This window comes from Oncorhynchus masou, chromosome 10, assembly GCF_036934945.1.
Source record: "Oncorhynchus masou masou isolate Uvic2021 chromosome 10, UVic_Omas_1.1, whole genome shotgun sequence".
Lineage (NCBI taxonomy): Eukaryota > Metazoa > Chordata > Actinopteri > Salmoniformes > Salmonidae > Oncorhynchus > Oncorhynchus masou.
In genome coordinates, this window is record NC_088221.1 from 821,591 (window position 1) to 845,659 (window position 24,069).

The 24,069-nt window shown below is 42.2% G+C and overlaps 1 protein-coding gene across 1 annotated transcript in view; it reads right to left on the reverse strand.

Annotated features, from left to right (window-relative positions):
- The window catches only part of LOC135547776 (uncharacterized), a 65,492-nt gene extending 41,784 nt beyond the window's left edge, over nt 1–23,708 (reverse strand). Inside the window, exons 1-2 of the mRNA XM_064977033.1 lie at nt 23,700–23,708; nt 22,118–22,895 (exon numbers count right to left, since the gene is read on the reverse strand). Of these exons, the coding sequence (XP_064833105.1) occupies nt 22,118–22,895; nt 23,700–23,708 (787 nt within the window). The remainder of the gene's footprint in view (nt 1–22,117; nt 22,896–23,699) is intronic.
- Nucleotides 23,709–24,069: the final 361 nt, after the last annotated feature.

The following is a 24,069-nucleotide window of genomic DNA, read 5'->3' on the forward strand; positions in this document are numbered from 1 at the left end:
TAAGGGGCAGAGAGGGAGGAGAGACCTATTTCACATGGAAGTGGTAGAGGTCTGGGGGAGGGGCAGAGAGGGAGGAGAGACCTATTTCACATGGAAGTAGTAGAGGTCTGGGGGAGGGGCAGAGAGAGAGGAGAGACCTATTTCACATGGAAGTAGTAGATGTCTGGAGGAGGGGCAGAGAGGGAGGAGAGACCTATTTCACATGGAAGTAGTAGAGGTCTGGGTAAGGGGCAGAGAGGGAGGAGACACCTACTTCACATGGAAGTAGTAGAGGTCTGGGGGAGGGGCAGAGAGGGAGGAGAGACCTATTTCACATGGAAGTAGTAGAGGTCTGGGGGAGGGGCAGAGAGGAGAAAGATCTATTTCACGTGGAAGTAGTAGAGGTCTGGGTAAGGGGCAGAGAGGGAAGAGAGACCTATTTCACATGGAAGTAGTAGATGTCTGGGGGAGGGGCAGAGAGGGAGGAGAGACCTATTTCACATGGAAGTAGTAGAGGTCTGGGTAAGGGGCAGAGAGGGAGGAGACACCTACTTCACATGGAAGTAGTAGAGGTCTGGGGGAGGGGCAGAGAGAGAGGAGAGACCTATTTCACATGGAAGTAGTAGAGGTCTGTTGAGGGGCAGAGGGAGAAGAGAGACCTACTTCACATGGAAGTCGTAGATGTCTGGGGGAGGGGCAGAGAGGGAGGAGAGACCTATTTCACATGGAAGTAGTAGAGGTCTGGGGGAGGGGCAGAGAGAGAGGAGAAAGACCTATTTCACATGGAAGTAGTAGATGTCTGGGGGAGGGGCAGAGAGGGAGGAGACCTATTTCACATGGAAGTAGTAGAGGTCTGGGGAGGGGCAGAGAGGGAGGAGAGAGACCTCACTTACTCACACAACAAAACTCAGTTCTCCAGATTGGAAGTTGTCGCCCCCAAAAAAATGATTGGTTACTCCCTGTAAATGGGATGAAAAGACGGAGAGAGAGACTTAGTTAACCTAGAGAAGAAAGTTAGGATGTAGACAACAGTAGGAAGCTCTGTGTTGCTCTTTCCTTCTCAGTCTCCTCCACTAGAGTGAAAGTTCAGTTCAGGTTTCAGAGTCTGAGTCAGTGAGTGACTTAGTGTGTTTTCTCCTATAAAAAGGCCCCCAGTCAACAGAAAAGGGGAGTGCTATAAACTGTTCTGGAGCCAGCCAGGCAGACCACAGAGGCTATAAGCTAGCATCTAGAGTAAAGAGGAACACACACACACGCAATGTTACATCCTCATGCCTTTCCCATGATCTCAAACCACTGCTGCAGGAACACAGAGCAAGAGAAACAGGCCATTGTTGTGGTCAAAACACACAGACTGGAACACACATAGGGTTGCACATTTTGGGGAATATTCAGAGGTGGAAACTTTCAGTGGGAATTAATGGAATATATGGCAATTAACAGAAATATATGTAAATCAATATTAATACCATTTAAATGTAGATGTTTTTTGCATTGGACATATTTACCATATCATATGGAGACAGAAACAGAAACATTTGACCTTATCATAAGTAGACAGAATTGCAAACCAATAGAAAACGAAACAAATAACTCTTTAATTACGAATTGAACTTTAATTAAATTAGTTGACATGGGATGATTTCACTGAACATCAAAAGGGAATATTGAATGATCCATCGTATCTCCCAAATCATTTTCGACATACATCTGTAAAAAGCTTTGGTTGTCTTCCTCTCATGTCTTCTCCCTGGACCTCCTCCATGTCCACCTCTTGAACATCAGATTCTGAGGCCTCATCTTCACAGTCACAGGATGGCTTCTTTGTCAGGGTCAAAAAAACTCACATTTGCCCGGATGGACACCACTTTCTCAACCCTTGTATTGGTCAGCCTGTTGCATGATTTGGTGTGTGTTCCCAAACAAGGACCAGTTGCGCTCTGAGGCAGCTGATGATGGAGACAACGGGAAAGAGCCTCAGATCCACAAAGTCCCTTCCGCCAGGTGGCTGATGGGATATTTTGGCACGACTGCCATATAATGCATTTCCATCCCAAAGCCCTTGCTTGGAAGTGTACTTCGCCAGACCGCCCAGACTGATCCTCTTGATGGGGCTGTCCATATCGGCAGACTGTGATATGGCCATTTCTTGGAGAGACTCCTTCCCCTCCAGGAGACTGTCAAACATGATGACAACACCACCCCAACGGGTGTTGCTGGGAAGCTTCAATGTGGTGCTCTTATTGTTCTCACTTTGCTTGGTGATGTAGATTGTTGCTATAACTTGATCACACTTCATATACCTAACCATTTTCTTGGCTCTCTTGTAGGGTGTATCCATTGTTTTCAATTCCATGATCTCCTTGAGGAACAGATTCAATGCATGAGCAGCACAGCCAATGGGTGTGACATGAGGGTAGGACTCCTTTAGACCAAGCAGCCTTCAAGTTTGCAGCATTGTCTGTCACCAGTGCAAATACCTTCTGTGGTCCAAGGTCATGGATGATTGCCTTCAGCTTATCTGCAATGTAAAGACCGGTGTCTCTGTTGTCCCTGGGGTCTGTGCTCTTGTAGAATACTGGTTGAGGGGTGGACATGTAGTTAATTATTCCTTGCCCACGAACATTCGACCACCCATCAGAGATGATTGCTATACAGCTTTCTCTATGATTTCCTTGACCTTCACTTGAACTCTCTTGAACTCTGCATCCAGCAAATGAGTAGATAAAGCATGTCTGGTTGGAGGGGTGTATGCTGGGTGAAGAACGTTCAGAAATCTCTTCCAATACACATTGCCTGCGAACATCAGAGGTGAATCAGTTGCATACACAGCTCGAGCAAGACATTCATCAGCATTTCTCTGACTACGTTCCTCCATTGAGTCAAAAAAACTTCTGATTCCAGGAGGACCATGAGCTGTTGCTGTCGATAAGGTGTCTGATTCATAATTTTTACCTCGAATAGATGTAGAGGGACTTTTGTTAGAGGTTGCTTGTTGTGAGCGCTGAGGGAACTTTATGCACTTGGCCAGATGATTCTACATCTTTGTTGCATTCTTCACATATGATTTGGCACAGTATTTACGAATATACACAGCCTTTCCTCCTACATTAGCTGCAGTGAAATGTCTCCACACATCAGATAGTGCCCGTGGTATTTTCCTGTAAAGATTAGAAAACAATTAGTAAAACAAAATATACAATTCCATGTACATATACATAGCTAAGCAGTTAGATTAAACAACTCCTTTGTAAGATAAATGTTTTAAAATGAAACATGTATGGAAACAGGTGAATTAACACACCTCAATTAGCAGACTCAATATATAAAATATATTACCACACCCAGTATTGTAATCAAAACTTAACAGAAAGCATGTGGTTCTTGGCTCAGACAGTGCAGTAGTGTGGGCTCAATAGCATCTCATTAGTGTGCAAGATCTTGAGATTTAACTGTACATGTGATGGAAGAGTGCACTACACATGTGATGGTACTGTGCATGCAGAGGGTAGCAATTCCATTAAATTGGGGATAGTTTAAACAAAATATGCCACAAGACTTAGAATTGCCTTTTGCACACACGTGCAGAAGCACGGACAGACGCACAGGCACATGCACACAGACACACACGCAAAAAGGAACAGGCCCTACCCACCCAGACCTGCCAGTGAGGTCTCAGGGATCAGTGGGGCAAGCCCCAATCCATTGTTCCCTTCCCCTTTAAAGTGTACCTTCAAAAAGGACACTCACTGAAATAACAGCACAATTGACAGAGGGGCCAAATATAAGGGCGACAAACGCTGTTATTTTCAGATTGTGTCCAGTTACGCACCCAAATCACCTCCCTGGAAAACCGAGTTCTAGTCCTGGGACTAAACACCTCCCTCTGCAACTGGATCCTGGACTTCCTGACAGGCTGCCCCCAGGTGGTGAGGGTAGGTAGCAACACATCTGCCACGCTGATCCTCAACACTAGAGCTCCCCAGGAGTGCATGCTCAGTCCCCTCCTGTACTCCCTGTTCACCCACGACTGCATGGCCAGGCACAACACCAACACCATCATTAAGATTAATGACGACACAACAGTGGTAGGCCTGATCACCGACAAGACAGCCTATAGGGAGGAGGTCAGAGACCTGGCCGGGTTGTTCCAGAATAACAACCTATCCCTCAACTTAACCAAGACTAAGGAGATGATTGTGGACTACAGGAAAAGGAGCACCGAGCTCGTCCCCATTCTCATCGACGGGGCTGTAGTGGAGCAGGTTGAGAGCTTCAAATTCCTTGGTGTCCACATCAACAACAAACTAGTTTGGTCCAAACACACCAAGACAGGGCTGTAGTGGAGGGCACGACAAAGCCTATTCCCCCTCAGGAAACTAAAAAGATTTGGCATGGGTCCTGAGATCCTCAAAAGGTTCTACAGCTGCAACATCGAGAGCATCCTGACCGGTTGCATCACTGCCTGGTACGGCAATTGCTCGGCCTCCGACCGCAAAGCACTTCAGTGGGTAATGCGTACGGCCCAGTACATCACTGGGGCAAAGCTGCCTGCCATCCAGGACCTCTACACCAGGTGGTGTCAGAGGAAGGCCCTAAAAAAAACATCCACCCCAGTCATAGACTGTTCTCTCTACTACCGCATGGCAAGCGGTACCGGAGTGCCAAGTCTAGGACAAAAAGGGTTTTCAAAAGTTTTTACCCCCATGCCATAAGACTCCTGAACATCTAATGGTTACCCGGACTATTTGCATTGTGTGCTCCCCCCAACCCCTCTTTTACACTGCTGCTACTCTCTTTTTATCTTATATGCATAGTCACTTTAACTATACATTCATGTACATACTATCTAAATGGCCCGACCAACCAGTGCTCCCGCACATTGGCTAACCGGGCTATCTGCATTGTGTCCCACCACCCACCACCTGCCAACCCCTCTTTTTACGCTTCTGCTACTCTCTGTTCATCATATATGCATAGTCACTTTAACGATACCTACATGTACATTCTACCTCAATAAGCCTGACTAACAGGTGTCTGTATATAGCCTTGCTACTCTTTTTTCAAATGTCTTTTTACTGTTGTTTTATTTCTTTACTTACCTCCACACACACACACACACACACACACACATTTGTTTTACGCACCATTGGTTAGAGCCTGTAAGTAAGCATTTGACTGTAAGGTCTACACCTGTTGTATTCGGCGCACGTGACAAATAAACTTTGATTTGATTTAAACTTTGATTTGAAATCCGGAAACTATCATTTCGAAAACAAAATGTTTATTCTTTCAGTGAAATACGGAACCGTTACGTATTGTATCGAACAGGTGGCATCCCTAAGTCTAAATATTGCTGTTACAACCTTCAATGTTATGTCATAATTATGTAACATTCTGGCTAATTAATTACAGTCTTCACATAGTTCGCAACAAGCCAGGTGGCCCAAACTGCTGCATATACCCCGACTCTGCTTGCACTGAACGAAAGAGAAGTGATACAATTTCCCTTGTTAATATTGCCTGCTAACATGAATTTCTTTTAACTAAATATGCAGGTTTAAGTTAAAACAATATACTTTTGTGTATTGATTTTAAGAAAGGCATTGATGTTAGGTACATTTGTGAAATGATTGTGCTTTTGTTAAATAAAATCACCCGTTTGGTGAAGTTGACGTAGGCTGTGATTCCATGATAAATTAACAGGCACCACATTGATTATATGCAACGCAGGACAAGCTAGTTAACCTCGTAATATCATCAACCATGTGTAGTTAACTAGAGATTATGTGAAGATTGATTGTTTTTTATAAGATAAGTTTAATGCTAGCTAGCAACTTACATTGGCTCCTTGCAGCCACACGGTCCTTTTGACACTGCACTCGCGGAACAGATGGTCAGTCTAACACGCAGTCTCCTCATGGATTGCAATGTAATCTGCCAGAATCGGCATCCAAAAAGGCTGATTACCGATTGTTATGAAAACTTGAAGTCGGCCCTAACGTATTACCGCCACACCCTCGGTCACAAGTCAAGAACGCAGTTAAATTCCATGTGACCATTTAGTCACGGTAACTAGGCTTCTCCAACACTGCACTCTGATGCTACTAATGACCATCAGCAGCCTATCAAACTTGCTAACTGCCGGTCGCTAATGGCCTGGTACTAAGCAATCTATTGTCTCTCTAATCACTCTGACAGCAATGCAAATGCAATCGAAAATCAAATCAAACACCTCATGAGAGCCCATGAACTCATGTTGAAATACGTTTCTATAAGCTATGCAATTCTGTGAGAAAATAAAGTTGAGATGGCCTCTAAAAATAGGTTAAATAAAGGATAAATAAAAATGTTTAAATAGAAGGATCACATCAGCTTTCTATAGGCTAGGCCTACTATATTTATTTCATAACTTATTTTCATGCAAGCCTACCTGTAGCCTTACCCATAGGCCTTTGTGTTATAAGGTTTGCGTCAAAAATAAAGTGGCCAAATTACTCCAAACGTAGCCTATAGGCTTAGGACCTATAGGAACACGGTTAGAGAGCACATAGCTTACAGAGCCTAGAGTAACGTGTTCTTATAAGCCCAGTCATTGGGCAAGCGCATGTGAAAACAGAGTTTTGACTGGCCACTATTTAAAAGAGGATCCCAGCTTTTTCATGCTGTTATTTTTTATTGCTCAATTCTTAAAATTAAGGCACATTAAACTGCTGTACAACCTGGCATGCAAAAGTGGCCCGTGAGTTTGAAGTTTGGGGAAGCAAATTTTCACAAATGCACCCTTTGTAATAAAGCATTCCATGCTTCCTTGCATTTGCAGACTTGTGTAAGAGCCTACTATTCCTAATGTGATGAGGAGATTGGATAGTCATATAACTCAATCACTGCTCTCAAAAAAAAGACAGAGTAGGTCGAGACTATATCAGATAATAATGTTTCTTCTTTCTTTGCATGGGAAAAATGCAGCTTTTTATAAACACATTTCATGCAATTCTACTACACTTTATATGACTGGTGACATAATCAGAATCTTTTTTATAATAGGACAAATTACAGGGTCTTACTCTGCAGACAATGACAAACAGACCAATAAAAACGACCTTGTCCATATAATAGGCCTACGAGAAGGGGAAATACAGAAAAGTACATTCATCTAAACAGGAAACTGTCAAAAAACAGACTTTTATGTAGCACTGACCCAACAACGATAGTGAAAATGTGCAGTGTGCACTGGTGCCAATAAAATAGGCTATGCTGTTGTTCGCTCAATTAAAAAGACGATGTCTTTTCATTATCTTCTCTACAGAAACAAGCATTTGCTTTCCTAACGTTTTTCCTGCGATGTTTGATATGCTGCCTATGCTTGCATATTAAAAACAACCGCATGTAAGCTCCATTCACTATTCGAGTGCAGGCTATGGATTACTTTTGTTTGTGTGTGCCATTCTAAATAGAAAATGTTTCCACCCATAGGCTATATGTAAAGACCAGATAAAATTAAGAATAGTCTGATGGGTGAATATATTATCAAGTGCTTGTCCAATTGTGAATAAGAGACTGATGAAGTGTGTGCAGCTTGTGTAAAAAAAAGCAGAGCTCATGCCTTTCATGTAACTTTTCTCAAATCGTTATTAGTCACATCATGCTACCTTAGAATGCATACAAAATCGAAACATATAGCCTAACGTTTGTATCACAACTAAAGTTACATAAATAACTCTAAACTAAGCATATAAACTAAGCATATAGGAGGAGCAGTTTCTTTGTTAACTGCTCAACACACAATAGCCGCATGTGTTCACTCCCTCGGAAATAGATTGGAAAATATCCTTTCTATTTTATTCAGCTATGTTCAATTATATTCTTCATATTATAAAATAATGCCACGAAATTCTAAGCAAATCTTGCCTGCCAAATGAACTACAGTGGCAAGAAAAAGTATGTGAACCCTTTGGAATTACCTGGATTTCTGCATAAATTGGTTATCAAATTTGATCTGATCTAAGTCACAACAATAGACAAACATAGTGTGCTTAAACTAATAACACACAAAGTATTGTATTTTTCTTGTCTATATTTTTATTTTACCTTTAACTAGGCAAGTCAGTTAAGAACAAATTCTTATTTTCAATGACGGCCTAGGAACAGTGGGTTAACTGCCTGTTCAGGGGCAGAACGACAGATATGTCGCAGAATACAAGATCACAGCGCAGAATACATCATATAAATACATCATCTTGCAAAATGTATTGATAAACTTGGGAATTCATTTTTCTGTCAATGATAGCAAGCTGTCCAGGGCCTGAGGCAGCTCCACCAAACCATGATGCTCCCTTCACGATACATTACATTTGGGATTTGGTTTTAGGTTTTGATGCTTTTTTTCTCTACACATAGTGTTGTGTGTTCCTTCCTAACAACACAACTTTATTGTTGTTTATATTTTGCCAGTAGTGCTGTGGAACATCCAGGGGCACTTTTGCAAACTTCAGATGTGCAGATGTTTTTTTTGACAGCAGTGGCTTCTTCCGTGTTGTCCTCCCATGAACACCATTATTGTTTAGTGTTTTAAGTATTGTAGACTCGTCAACAGGGATGTTAGCATGTTCCAGAGATTTCACGCTAGGATTCTTCTTAACCTCATTAAGCATTCTGCGCTGTGATCTTGCAGTCATCTTTGCAGGACAGCCACTCCTAGGGAGAGTAGCAACAGTGCTGAACTTTCTCCATTTATAGACAATTTGTCTTAACATGGACTGGTGAACATCAAGGCTTTTAGAGATACATGAAGCTGGAAAGGGTTACAAAGTAAGTCAACAATTCTTAATCTTAGGTCTTCTGAGATCTATTTTGTTTGAGGCATGGTTCACATCAGGCAACTCTTCTTGTGAATAGCTCAAATTTTGTTAATGTTTTTTTATAGGGCAGGGCAGCTCTAACCAACATCTCCAATCTCATCTCATTGATTGGACTCCAGGTTAGGTGACTCCTGACTCCAATCAGCTTTGAGAAGTCATTAACCCTAGGGGTTCACATACTTCTTGCACCTTGCACTGTGAATGTTTACACGGTGTGTTCAATAAAACACATGAAAACGTATAATTGTTTTTGTGTTATTAGTTTAAGCAGACTGAGTTGTCTATTTTTGTGACCTAGATCAAGAGCAGATCAAATTTTATGACCAATTTATGCAGAAATCCAGCTATTTCACATACTTGGTATTGTCACTGTAGTTAAACCCACAGCTATATGACATAGCTAGACAACTCAGAATATGCTATTCTGTTCTTCTTGAAATAAGCTACATTTTCCTCATATCATGTTTCTTTAGACTGGTCTAAAATCAATACTGGATTTAATGTGATGGTGGAGACTATATTAAATAGATTTATAAAAGTTGATTTTCCAAAGTTCCACATCAGTAGTTTGTAGGTTATGCCCGGAGATGCTAAAAGGTGTTTATGTTAATTATCGGTCAATTACCCTGAGACCGGCAGTTATTTGTATGACAATCTCCGGCTGACAAAATGTCATGACCACCACAGCCCAACACACACACACACACACACAGAGACACATTTATGTATTAACAGTGCCCACTGCATATTGAAAGGTAAATGGGCTAACAAGTTTGTGTGTGTGTGTGTGTGTGTTTGTGTAATCTCTCACAGTCCCAGACCAAGCTCTTATGTAAGGTGTAACAACCCCCCCCCCCACCACCCTCTAATATAGTACTTTTCTTCCACCCAAATGAACGCCCAGCCTGCCCTGCCCTCCTCCTCCGTTGAACCTGCCGTGTCGGATTAGCTGTAATCCCAAACATACCGCTGCTCTCACCAAACTGGGCGTGGGGAAAAATGAACTATGACTGGAGTAAAGAGTTATAGAAGAAAATGCTTCCTCAGTCTCGGATATGGGTCCCTTCTTTCAAAGGGTTGATGTTATTTGGGCTGTTTCTGGAAATGGCCGGTGGTGGTCAAGAGAGACGTTTTGATTTGAAGTGCTTTCAAAACGTTCTTGAAACCACTGCGCTCAGAACTGGTCTGTTGACACTTGCCTAACAGATGAAACATTTGCCTTTTGCTTGTTCCCTCAAATAAAAAGAAGCATTAAAAAAGGCATTTTTTGAGGGCCAACCTAATACTTAAATGTTTTATTGGAAGTGCTGCCACTTCCACATCAGAGAAGTATGTGACTGAATGCCTAAAATGGCAGTATTTACCAGTGTCTTATAAAAATAGAAGGAGAAACCTGGCTTGCTCACACTGCAGTCCTCGAGCCTGTTCCTATAAACTTCTACATCACAAGAGCAGTACGTGAACTTAAAATTACTTTGGTCTGTGGCTCTCCATGTCATCGGTGAGTCAGAAGTGCAAAATGAAAAAAATAACTTTACATACACTTAGTTTGGAGTCATTAAAACTCATTGTTCAACCACTCCACAAATTTCTTGTTCACAAAATAGTTTTGGCAAGTTGGTTAGGACATCTACTTTGTGCATGACACAAGTCATTTTTCCAACAATTGTTTACAGAAAGATTATTTCACTGTATCACAATTCCAGTGAGTCAGAAATTTACATACACTAAGTTGACTGTGCCTTTAAACACCTTGGAAAATTCCAGAAAATGATGTTATGGCTTTAGCAGCTTCTGGTAGGCTAATTGACATTATTTGAGTCAATTGGAGGTGTACCTGTGGATGTATTTCAAGGCCTAACTTCAAACTCAGTGCCTATTCGCTTGATATCATGGGGAAATCAAAAGAAATCATCCAAGACCTCAGAAAAAAATGTAGACTTCCACAAGTCTGGTTCATCCTTGGGAGCAATTTCCAAATGCCTGAAGGTATCTGTACAAACAATAGTATTGTCATGACGTTGGCCTGGGGGGGTAGGTTTATGACAGTCATAAATACCTCTTCCTTTATGACGCAATTTGTAATCAAGTTATGATTAATTGTGTGTATGTGTAATTCTGTGTGATTAGGTATTTAGTAAATAAATAATTAAACCCAATTTTTGTATTGGTGATTCAAATTGTTATCCAGGGTTCGTGCAGATAAAATAATTTACAACTTTCAGATGAGACTGAATTAAAATGACAATTGATAATGACTGCTATTGATGTAAAATATCACTAGGTCTTTAAGAGTTTATTCAGAAGATAACAGCTCTACAGCCCGACTCTCTAGTTAATTACATTTACATGATTAGCTCAATCGGGTGACATTAATTACGGAGAAATAATTTTATAGAATAGCATATCATATCACTTAATCCGGCAGAGCCAAAGACAAGACAGTATATGCAAGTAGAAACACCATGGGACCACGCAACCATCATACCACTCACGAAGAAGAGGCATTCTGTTCTGTCTCCTAGAGATGAACGTACTTTGGTGCAAAAAGTGCAAATCAATCCCAGAATAACAGCAAAGGACCTTGTGAAGATGCTGGAGGAAACAGGTACAAAATTATCTATATCCACAGTAGAATGAGTCCTATATCGACATAACCCAAAAGGCCGCTCAGCAAGGAAGAAGCCACTGCTCCAAAACCACCATAAAAAAGCCAGACTGGTTTGGGGACAAAGATCATACTTTTGGAGAAATGTCCTCTGGTTTGATGAAATAAAAATATAACTATTTGGCCATAATGACCATTGTTATGTTTGGAGGAAAAAGGGGGAGGCTTGCAAGCCGAAGAACACCATCCCAACCGTGAAACACGGGGGTGGCAGCACCATGTTGTGGGGGTGCTTTTCTGCAGGAGGGACTGGTACACTTCATAAAAATAGATGGCATCACGAGGGGGGGAAATTATGTGGATATATTGAAGCAACATCCCAAGACATCAGTCAGGAAGTTATAGCTTGGTCGCAAATGGGTCTTCCAAATGGACAATGACCACAAGCATACTTCCAAAGTTGTGGCAAAATGGCTTAAGGACAACAAAGTGGAGTTGGAGTGGCCATCACAAAGCCCTGACGTCAATCACATAGAGAATATGTGGGCAGGACTGAAAAAGCATGTGCAAGCAAGGAGGCCTACAAACCTGACTTGGTTACAACAGCTCTGTCGGGAGGAATTGGCCAAAATTCACCCAAATTATTGTGGGAAGCTTGTGGAAGGCTACCCGAAACGTTTGACCCAAGTTAAACAATTTAAATGCAAAGCTACTGTCGTGTCTTTGGCAACATTAAACTGAAGATTAAACATTATCAACAATTCTCGGTAATTATTATTACGTGATTAAACTGATTAATCATGTAACTGTAATTAACTAGGAAGTTGGGGCACCAAGGAAAATATTTTGATTACAAAGTTAGAATTTTCCTAATATAACTTTCAGATATTTTAGTATCTCATCACTTAGTCTTCTGATTGTCTGAGGCGCAAACGAAAGGGTCGGACCCTATGTACTAGTTGTCGGCGGCCGTGTTGTTATGAGAATGGCTGTAACCTTTCAACCAAATCTCCTGGTGTTTGTGCTTCAAAACAGTCAGTGGCGGTCGAGGCATGTCAGTCACCACTGCGTCCGCGTGTGGCAACCTCTTCAGTACCTACGAACTGAGACGAGGATATCGGTCTGTGATATCGCAAAGTGTTTCACCAGTGGGAGTCATCGGGTCAGTTGCTGGACTGACGCCATTAGTGTAATTGTAAGGGGTGACAGTCCCCAACAAAGCGGAAGGTGTATCATCAGAAGCAGAGTATACTCTGCGCATTAATGGGTGCAGGAACGTAGCGAACAGGTCGATGGTCGCGGTAGTCAAGTTGATGGCGACGTACTTTACAGTTATTTCGACTGTGGAGGTTATTGGAATCATGGTTTCATGGTAGAAACTGTTGTTGCGCATCATCTCTCAACGCTCCAATACCTGATAATGCACCCTCTAACTGGAGTGAGTGCTCCTGGTCAAACTTCAAAACCAAGTGGTCAGGGTGTCACGCGGTCAGGGTGTCAGATCCTGTTTAAGTCTCTATTTTGGTTTGGTGAGGGTGTGAGTTGGGGTGGGTATTCTATATTTTATTATTTGTATTTCTATATTTTGGCCGGGTAGGGTTCTCAATCAGGGACAGCTGTCTACTGTTGTCTCTGATTGAGAACCATAATTAGGTAGCCCTTTTTTCCACCTGTCTTTGTGGGAAGTTGACTTTGTTTAGGGCACATAGCCTTTAGCTTCACGGTTTGTTTTGTAGTGTTTATTGTTGGCGTCATATAAATAAAGAATATGTACACTCACCACGCTGCACCTTGGTCCTCCTCCTTCAACAGCCGTGACACAGGGCTCTTAGCGTTGTGAACTTTTGAGGCCTCAAAAGCTGTGCTTGCAAGCTCTCTGAGTTGTAAAATAGGCAAGCCAACGTGGGCGGCAGGGCCCAAGTAGGTAATGAAGGTGAGATACATGTTCGACAAAACATTTGTTTAAATGGTAGCAGGTCTTCCATTCCTGTTTCAGTGAGTAGGCCAAAGTAATCTGAACGAAGCCTATGATAGTAAGCTTGTGGGTGTTCGTTCCGAGCTTGTTTGACGGTGTGAGCCAGTGAGCTATGGCAAGTTTAGAGTAGTCATTTAGCACGTATTGCTGTTGTAGACGAATGAACCTCACGTGTCTATTCAACGTTTGCTTCAACAGGTAAACCCTGTCAGAACCCGTAGCATTCGGGTAGCCATCCAACGCGTCCTCTATGTCAGCTAGGAACGTCTCAGTATCGCTTGGCTGACCTGGAAAGGGGTCAAAGGTGGGGAAATTCTTGACGAATTTGTCAAGGTATTCCGCACCAAGCGGGCAGAGAGGGTTGGCTTCATCCTGTGTAGAGATTGGGGCCGAAAGGCCAAGAGGAGAAGCCGAGTCTTGTTGTTGGCCAAGAGGTGGCATATTACTCAGTGCCGAATGGCCAAGAGGAGAAGACTGAGGGACACGAGGAAGGCAAAGTCTGAAACCTATCATCTTTACTCCTGTGAGTACAGGGCTCCGGTTGCTTGGATGGGTAGTCGCGCTGTAGAGCGTGACCATCCTGGATTTACTCCAGATGTTACCTAAGTGTTACCTAAGGGTGGTATTCTGCTGCATTGCAGCGTCCACTTGAGCGCCTAGAGTACTGATATTGGACACGTGAGTGTCACACTTGCTCCTTTCAGTCTCAAACTTATCTGTCATGGTTTTGAGTACAGAGCGAGAGATTCAGTGATGAGATTTCCTCCGCTTGCTTAGAAATCAATATTTCCATCTTCATCACCTGAGTTCTCATCATTCATTTGGTCAGCGACTTCAGTGAGTTCTGCTGATTTGTCATCCAACTTTGTCATTGTGTTCATTAACTGATCGTATTTGGTCTGCAGCGTTTTGAGTAGAACCGTGTTACTTTGAGTAACGTTCAACAAAACAGCATGCATGCTATCAAGTTGAGCGCTCCTGTTTATAGACAACTGTTCAGATTTATCTAGTTTGGTGTGGCCATGATCGTATTTAGTTTTGGCTAAATCGAGTTGTTCCTGTAGCATATTATTTTGTTCCTGTAGAAGACGATTTTGTTGAAGAGCTTGTGCTTGTTCAGACGTCCCGTGTCCTCGTCGTGTCCCATGACACTCATAGGACTTCATGTTACACAATACATGTATGTTTTGTTCAATAAAGTTCATATTTATATCCAAAAATCTCATTTTACATTGGCGCTTTACGTTCAGTAGTTCCAAAACATCCAGTGATTTTTTTTGCAGAGAGCCACATTACAGAAACACTCATAATAAACATTGCTAAAAGATACAAGTGTTATGCATGGAATTTTAGATCCACTTCTTCTTAATGCAACCGTTGTGTCAGATTTCAAAAAGCTTTACGGAAAAAGCACACCATGCAATAATCTGAGTACAGCGCTCAGACAACAAAACAAGCCATACAGATATCCGCCATGTTGTGGAGTCAACAAAGTCAGAAATAGCATTATAAATATTCACTTACCTTTGATGATCTTTATGAGAATGCACTCCCAGGAATCCCAGTTCTACAATAAATGTTTGATTTGTTCGATAAAGTCCATCATTTATGTCCAAATACCTCCTTTTTGTTTGCGCATTTAGCCCAGTAATACAAATTTTTCGGCACAAGCAGACGAAAAATCAAAAAGTTCCGTTACAGTCTGTAGAAACATGTCAAACAATGTATAGAATCAATCTTTAGCATGTTTTTATCATAAATCTTCAATAATGTTTCAACCAGAGAATTCCTTTGTCTAGAGAAATGCAATGGAACGCAAGCTAACTCTCACGTGAACGCGCGTGGTCAGCTCATGGCACTCTGGCAGACCTCTGACTCATTCAGCTCCCATTCCCCCCTACTTCACAATAGAAGCATCAAACAAGGTTCTAAATACTGTTGACATCTAGTGGAAGCCTTAGGAAGTGCAATATGACCCCATAGACACTGTATATTCGATAGGCAAAGAGTTGAAAAACTACAAACCTCCGGATTTCCCACTTTTTCTCAGGTTTTTGCCTGCCGTATGAGTTCTGTTATACTCACAGACATAATTCAAACAGTTTTAGAAACGTCAGTGTTTTCTATCCAAATCTACTAATAATATGCATATTAGCAACTGGGCCTGAGTAGCACCTTATTGGGCACCTTATTCATCCAAGCTACTCAATACTGCCCCCCAGTCCCAAAGAAGTTTGTGGAGTGGTTGAAATTTGTGGAGTGGTTGAAAAACATCTTTTAATGACTCCAACCTAAGTGTATGTAAACTTCCGACTTCAACTGTAGGAGGGCCAAGCAGAGGAAGCAGCTCTTTCAGTAGTTTAGTTGGAATGGGGTCCAGTATGCAGCTTGAAGGTTAATATGCCATGACTATTTTCATCAATGTGTCAAGTGATATAGTTTTAAAAAACTTGAGTGCCTCCCTTGATCCTAGGTCCTGTTGTGCAGACTCAGTTCAACTGAGCTTAGGAGAAATACTGAGATTTAAAGACGAGTCCGTAATTTGCTTTCTAGTGATCCTTATATTTTTGTCAAAGAAGTTCATGAATTTATCCCTGCTGAAGTGAAAGCCATCCTCTTTTGGGGAATGCTTTTTAGGTAGCTTTGCGAAAGTATCAAAAATAAATTTGGGATTGTTCTTATTCTCCTCAATTAAGTTTGGAAAATAGGTTGATCAAGCAACAGTGAGGGCTCTTTGATATTGTACGGTACTGTCTTTCCAAGCTAGTTCGAAAACTTCCAGTTTGGTGGAGCGCCATTTCCATTCTAATTTTCTGGAAGCTACCTTCAGGGCTCGGGTATTTTCTGTATACCAGGGAGATAGTTTCTTATGAGAAATGTTTTTAGTTTTTAGGGGTGCGACTGCATCCAGGGTATTACACAAGGTTACATTTAGTTCCTCAGTTTGGTGGTTAACCGATTTCTGTACTCAGACATCCATGGGTAGGTGGAGGGAGTCTGGAAGGGCATCTAGGAATCTTTGAGTTGTCCGGGAATTTATAGCACGGCTTTTGAGGATCCTTGGTTGGGGTCTAAATAGATTATTTGTTGCAATTGCAAACATAATGAATTGGTGGTCCGATAGTCCAGGATTATGAGGAAAAATATTAATTCCACAGGACAAAACTAGGTCCAGAGTTTGACTGTGGCATTGTGTAGGTCCGGAGACATGATGGACAAAACCCACTGAGTCAACGATGGCTTTGAAAGCCTTTTGGAATGGGTCTGTGGACTTTTCCATGTGAATATTAAAGTCACCAAAAATTTGAAGAATATTATCTGCCATGACTAAAGTCCGATAGGAATTCAGGGAACTCAGTGAGGAACGCTGCATATGGCCCAAGAGGCCTGTAAACAGTAGCTATAAAAAGTGATTGAGTAGGCCGCATAGATTTCATGAAAATCACGACAAAAACACAGTCATTTTCTTTTTGTCGTGATTGAAATTTGCTATCGTAAATTTTTAGCAACACCTCCGCCTTGTCAATGAACAGCATTTTCACGTAAGTATTCCTCTTATCTAGGTGGGTGAGGGCAGTGTGGAGCGCAATTGAGATTGCGTCATCGACGGATCTGTTGGGCTGTATGCAAATTGGAATGAGTCTAGGATGATGGAGTTGGTGTGCCATAAATAGCCTTTCAAAGCACCTCACCTCAGGATTGCAAATGCAAGTGCTACAAGGTGGTAGTCGTTGTGGCAGGAAGCCTTAGCGTTCTTGGGAACAGGAATGATGGTAGTCATTTTAAAACATGTGGGGATTAGACTGGGATATGGAAAATTACAGTGAATATGCCTGCCAGTTGATCTGTGCATGCTCTGGGAACATGCCATGGAATTACCTTCCAGAGTGAGTGTTGACCATTGAGAGTGTTGACCTAATTAAAGACCATACTCACGTCGGCCTCTTACTCACCCAGTCTTCTGGGTGAGTAAGAGGCCGACTTGAGTATGGTCTTTAATTAGGTCAACACTCCGACGTGAGTATGGTCTTTAACATCAAAACAATAAATTAATGAAGAACATACACTACATGACCAAAAGTATGTGGACACCTGCTCGTCAAACATCTCAGTTCACTGGAACTAAGGGGCCTAGCCCGAATCAAGAAAAACAGCCCCAGACCATTATTCCTCCTCCAGCCAACTTTACAGTTTGCACTATGCATTGGGGCAGGTAGCATTCTCCTGGCATCCGCCAAACCCAGATTCGTACGTCAGACTGCCAGATGGTGAAACGTGATTCATCATTCCAGAGAACGCGTTTCCATTGCTCCAGAGTCCAATGGCAGCAAGCTTTACACCACAAGCTTTCAGTCTCGCTTTAGCTCATGCTACATTTATCTTCAGAAGTTTCTCTGATTGAGATTAGCTCTAAACTTTACCCTTGGTTTCTTGAACGGTGCATGCTTATCTGCAATAGAGTTGAGCAAAGAAATAGAACAATTTCAGAATCAGAGAAGTATCAGAGAAGTTACAACCCCTCCATCCACACAATCCCAGATCAGACAAGAATTGTTGATCATTAAAATTCCTATAATTTCTGTTTGTAATAATGAGAGATTACAGATCGCAGATTACCTGCAGAGCATGAAACGCTCACTTTTTCCTCTGAATGGGGAAGCCTCCATAAGAAGAGACATAGCAACTCAATCAAAGACAGCGATTTCAAGCCAGAGTAAGAAATGTCAAAATAACTGATGTATTTTTCCGGACATATACAGGCGGTCGGTAGATACATCCAATACAAAATATTACTTAAACAAAACATAACTTTTTGGATGACAAAATCAAGGACCAAAACTGCACAGCAGCACGATGAAAAAAGCATTAGTGACAATCTTACCAGTCTATGGTAGACCGAGTTTAGTGCCAATCTTAAACTCTTGTATTTGATCATCGCTTGTACTTGGAACCTGCAGATCCCTGAAAATATTCAAAGTGATGGAGTGAGCATCTCGAGGCAGGATTTGCACACACATACACACATGAAAAGAAAGTGTACACAGAGAAGAGACAGAAGAGAACATTGAATCATCCTCTTCGTACAAAAAGGACCACCTTGATTAGCTTGACAGTAATGATGAACCAATACATGACGTCAGTGAAAGGGTTCCCATCTACACACATTAAAGTAAGCATGGATGGCACTTAATGGATTGCACACACACACAGTGTATATGTGACCCGATTCAGGGAACTAGGCGTATGTCGCAAGTCACGACTTCACAGGAGAGCCGTTTGAATGCAAAACATTTTTGATCAAAATGCGTATTTTGCCAGAAATGTCTTCTGGAACATGTGAACGTTCATGTGCCTTAATAACAAACGTGTATGCCATCTGTAAATACAAATAAAATTGTTAAATTATGAGTCTTGTTGTTTAAGTCACAGAAAAGTGAGCAACCTTCCCACTAGCCATGATTGGCTGAGATAATGAGTGGGCTGGACATGCCGAGAGAGGAGTTCGGATTGGTCTGCTATAGAAGCTTGTCAGTTTGTGTTGGTAACCTGTTGAACGCGGCTTTTTTTTATGTAATGTGTTGTGGAGCTGCATAAGTGTGGCTCTTCTCTTTAGCTATCATACTCTAATTCCACTGATTTCAAAACTTTATCCTTCAGAAAGTGATGGAGGAAACCCCTGTCTCCGGATTACATTTTCAAACTAAGGGCAACTGTGGCATGGCATTCCTGACAGGGAGATGCGTCCATGCACGATGATGTGTACAGGTAAGATAGCTAGCTACATTCAGATATTACACCTTTTCAAGCTAAAGTGTACTGTTATCGAGCTGGCTCCCTAGCTGATATTATTCAGTTCCCAGAGCCATTTGCTGTTCTAGTTGGTTGGTTAGCACTGTGGCATTGGTGGCACTGTTCATGGTTGTTTAACTAACAGCTGCTGGCTGGCTCATTAGCTAATATTAAGTGATGTGTGTGAACTTAAACAATGTACCTAGCTAGCAAGTTATATGCCTTAAGCTAAAGTTTACTGTTACTGCAGTAGCTGGCTAGCTCCCTAGCTGACTTTATTATTCGTTTCCCAGAGCCGTGTGGTGTTCTAGTTAGAGCCTAATGTTAGCTAGCTAACATTAAACCTGGTTGGTTAGCTCCCAGCACTGTGGCATTGTTGGCACTGTTTGTTGTTTCACTAGCTAATGTTACGTGACATGTGTACAACACCCGTTGAATAAGGCTGGTGTCTGTAAACGTCTGGAAAAAAGCGTAATGAAATTGTTGCCAGCAGAGCTGGTTAGGCTGTTTTCATGTAAACCCGATGTAAACAAATCAAATCGGCCAGAGCGTCAAGTGTGCGCTTCGAGAGCGAAACGAGATGGTGTGGCTAAAGCTTAAGGTGAGGGTGTGAAAGATGCTGAATGGGTGTCGACAAAGAAGAGCTCTTCAATAGATAGCAAAACATTCAAAGGTGATCAACTTTCAAAGCAGAAATACTTTCCCATTGTTCCTCAAATGCAGTGTATGATATACCATTGTGTAGCTCTGAGTCTCTACTTTATATAATGTAAAACACACTATTTCAAATTTTGCTACATAAGACCGAATCCAGGTGTTCATTAACATTATTGGACTAGTGTGTGTTCCTGTTCATTAACATTATTGGACTGGTGTGTGTTCCTGTTCATTGACATTATTGGACTGGTGTGTGTTCCTGTTCATTAACATTATAGGACTGGTGTGTGTTCCTGTTCATTAACATTATAGGACTGGTGTGTGTTCCTGTTCATTAACATTATAGGACTGGTGTGTGTTCCTGTTCATTAACATTATAGGACTGGTGTGTGTTCCTGTTCATTAACATTATAGGACTGGTGTGTGTTCCTGTTCATTAACATTATAGGACTGGTGTGTGTTCCTGTTCATTAACATTATAGGACTGGTGTGTGTTCCTGTTCATTAACATTATAGGACTGGTGTGTGTTCCTGTTCATTAACATTATAGGACTGGTGTGTGTTCCTGTTCATTAACATTATAGGACTGGTGTGTGTTCCTGTTCATTAACATTATAGGACTGGTGTGTGTTCCTGTTCATTAACATTATAGGACTGGTGTGTGTTCCTGTTCATTAACATTATTGGACTGGTGTGTGTTCCTGTTCATTAACATTATTGGACAGGTTTTAATGTCATGTTCTGAGTCTGATAATTTATTACACCCCACTCCTGAACTGGTCTCCTAATTAAAATGGCTTATTCTCTTGAATTTATAATACATGTTCTCAGTTCATATGGCAGTGTAATACTATAATGGTAGCCCATTGAGTAAGTCCATTGCAGCCTGCCCAAAAAGGCAGCTGCAATACAACATCACAAAATGTAATCATCAACAGTCCATAATATTGGGTCGTGACTCAATTGTCCATGTCAATTTTGGGCCCTCAGGCAAAACCAGTTGAGAATCACTGCTCTAGGCTCATGAGTCTCTGTCGGTGTCTACACTTGACAGTTTATGCAGCTTTTGATACTGATCAATGAGTTTTGATCGTGGAATTCTGCACACGTCATGAGTCTACTCCTACATTTAAATATGTCTACCTTGCCCACATTGTATCCATATTCCCTTTTCCCGCCGCACAATAATCAAATGCCTGTAAGTATTCTGCAAACGGTGGAACAGGACAAATATAACCCAACAACAACTTGATGGCAGTAGCCAACTACTGTAGCTAACTAGCCAGCTAAACTCTGTAACTAGCCTGCAAGCTTTGCAAACTGGTTCACTTAACTCTAGCCCCCCCCAAAAAATATTTGTTCTAATAAGCTAGCTGGCTAGCATTTATGAAGCCAGCAAACTCATTCCTCACACACTAGGAACGTTTAATGAAAAAAGGTGCCTCTCGCTCCGACACATTTTCTGCAGACTTGTGGGTGGAGTGCTGATCACGTTGCAAATGATGCGCTTTCGGTAGCCTGATTTCTTCCAGCCTGAGGAGAAATTCACACACTCTTACAAGTGGTCAACCAGATTTCAACTCAATCCGATCAAAATGCGACTTTTGCACATCTAGACCAGTCTTTTCAATGCGACCTTCTTATTCTGGTAGCAGAAGTGGCATGTAAGTGTCAAGTGTAGACACAGCCTCTATGGCTGCGTTTACACAGGCAGCCCCATACTGATCTTTAGCCCAATTATTGGCAAAATAGCTGATCTGATTGGTCAAAGACCAATTAGTGGAAAAATATAAAAATTGGGCTGCCTGTGTAAATGCAAGTATGGGTAGGCGACTATGTACACATTTCATCATATGGGGAATGAGCTGGCAGAAGTGAATCCGGAAGGCTCTCAGTTGGATAACTCTGCCCACAATGAAGTCTAAACTAGGCCTACCTTTTACACACACATACCTTTTTGGGACTTAGGGACCCATTAGTGTAGGATTTCCCAAACGTGGTCCTGGGGCCTCGTGCTTTTTGTCCTAGCACTTCACAGCTGATTCAAATAACCAACTCATCATCAAGCTTTGATTATTTGAATCAGCTGTGTAATGCTAGGTCAAAAAAAGAAAGAAACTTGCACCCAGGGGGGAACCAGGATCAGATTTGGGAAACTGAATTGGTGCAGTGGATTTCCAATATAACTAGACAGAGGTAAGGCAACAAAGTTTACAGTTAAATATTTTTGTGTAAATATTTTCTTACCTCCACCCATATCTGTGCCTCCAAGAAGGAAGCATCGCAGCTGATGGACGATTGCTCTCGCCACTCCATCAAAGAGTTCCAAGCCTGTGCCTCCAAGAAGGCAGCATCGCAGCTGATGGACGATTGCTCTCGCCACTCCATCAAACAGTTCCAAGCCTGTGCCTCCAAGAAGGCAGCATCGCAGCTGATGGACGATTGCTCTCGCCACTCCATCAAACAGTTCCAAGCCTGTGCCTCCAAGAAGGCAGCATCGCAGCTGATGGACGATTGCTCTCACCACTCCATCAAACAGTTCCAAGCCTGTGCCTCCAAGAAGGCAGCATCGCAGCTGATGGACGATTGCTCTCACCACTCCATCAAACAGTTCCAAGCCTGTGCCTCCAAGAAGGCAGCATCGCAGCTGATGGACGATTGCTCTCGCCACTCCATCGAACAGTTCCAAGCCTGTGCCTCCAAGAAGGCAGCATCGCAGCTGATGGACAATTGCTCTCGCCACTCCATCGAACAGTTCCAAGCCTGTGCATCCAAGAAGGCAGCATCGCAGCTGATGGACGATTGCTCTCGCCACTCCATCAAACAGTTCCAAGTCTGTGCCTCCAAGAAGGCAGCATCGCAGCTGATGGACGATTGCTCTCACCACTCCATCAAACAGTTCCAAGCCTGTGCCTCCAAGAAGGCAGCATTGCAGCTGATGGACGATATGTCTCGCCACTCCATCGAACAGTTCCAAGATCGCGACTAAGAGCTGATCTATTAAATCAATAATGTCATGTGACAGCTAGATGTCCTCTAGTTTGTACAACAAAGCAATAGCCTAAAAAAACATTTTTTTTAGGCTTATCCAACTGGGCAAAAACTAATTCATTCAACATTGTTTCCACATTATTTCAACCAAAACATGCAATGTGATGATGTTGAATCAAGTGGGAGAACTGATTGGATTTGAAAATAGTAATTCTTTTCACCTGACTTTTAACCTAAATCAAATAACATGGTCACATTTTTTTGTTGATTACACCTTAGTTGACAACTCAACCAAATGTAAATCAAAACTACACATTGAACTGATGTGGCCCAGTGGGCTGCCAAGTTAACAAGTGCAACGGAAAAGATAAAATTACAATAAAAATATTATTCATACTGTACTGTAGCCTATTGGCATGACTTAAAACCAGTCAAAATAAATGTATCCTTTGAATATGTACAAACAAGCGTCCCTTTGCACAACAGTTGAGCATCTTTTCTCCATCTGCTCTACACCATTGCCAAGTAACGTTAGGTTTACCTCAACTCCACGATTTGTGGCACACCACAAATCAACACATGTAACATTTAGGTTAGTCAATCTTAAGTGAAACTTGACATTATTCAACTTGCTATTGATACTACCCTGGGAGAACGCAACAATGGGTGTGTTGGTAAATCCACTCTGGGGTACCAGAGTGCGCTCTGGGCGTTCGTAGGGGTCCAGACGCTCTGGCCGAGGAGTAAGGGTTGATCCGAACGCTCTGACCTCCCACCCGCTGTCAAGCACCCAAACTAACTGGCAAGTTACTCCCCGATACAAATGAGAACAGCTCACTCTGACCATTTTACTCGCCCAAGCAGAGCTGGTTAGGCTGCTTTCATGTTATCCAGAGAGTTGGTGAATGTAACTGTCCTGCTGGCGACAGTTACATTTTCCGACGTTTACTGGCACCGGCCATATTCAACAGGTGTTGTGAGTTCGTAAATTCATTATTCTGCGCTCTGGCGCACCCGGAATAGATCGCCAAAGTGAATTAAGGAACGCGCCCAAAGTTTATTTTTACCTACCTGTTCGGTCTCGACTACACACCCGCCAGATTATTCCCTAGATTGTTTGGTCCTACTAACACAATGGATGCCTACTTCCGATGAAGAGGGCTATCTGAAGGTATTGAAAGAACTGTACATTTACCATCCGACCGAAA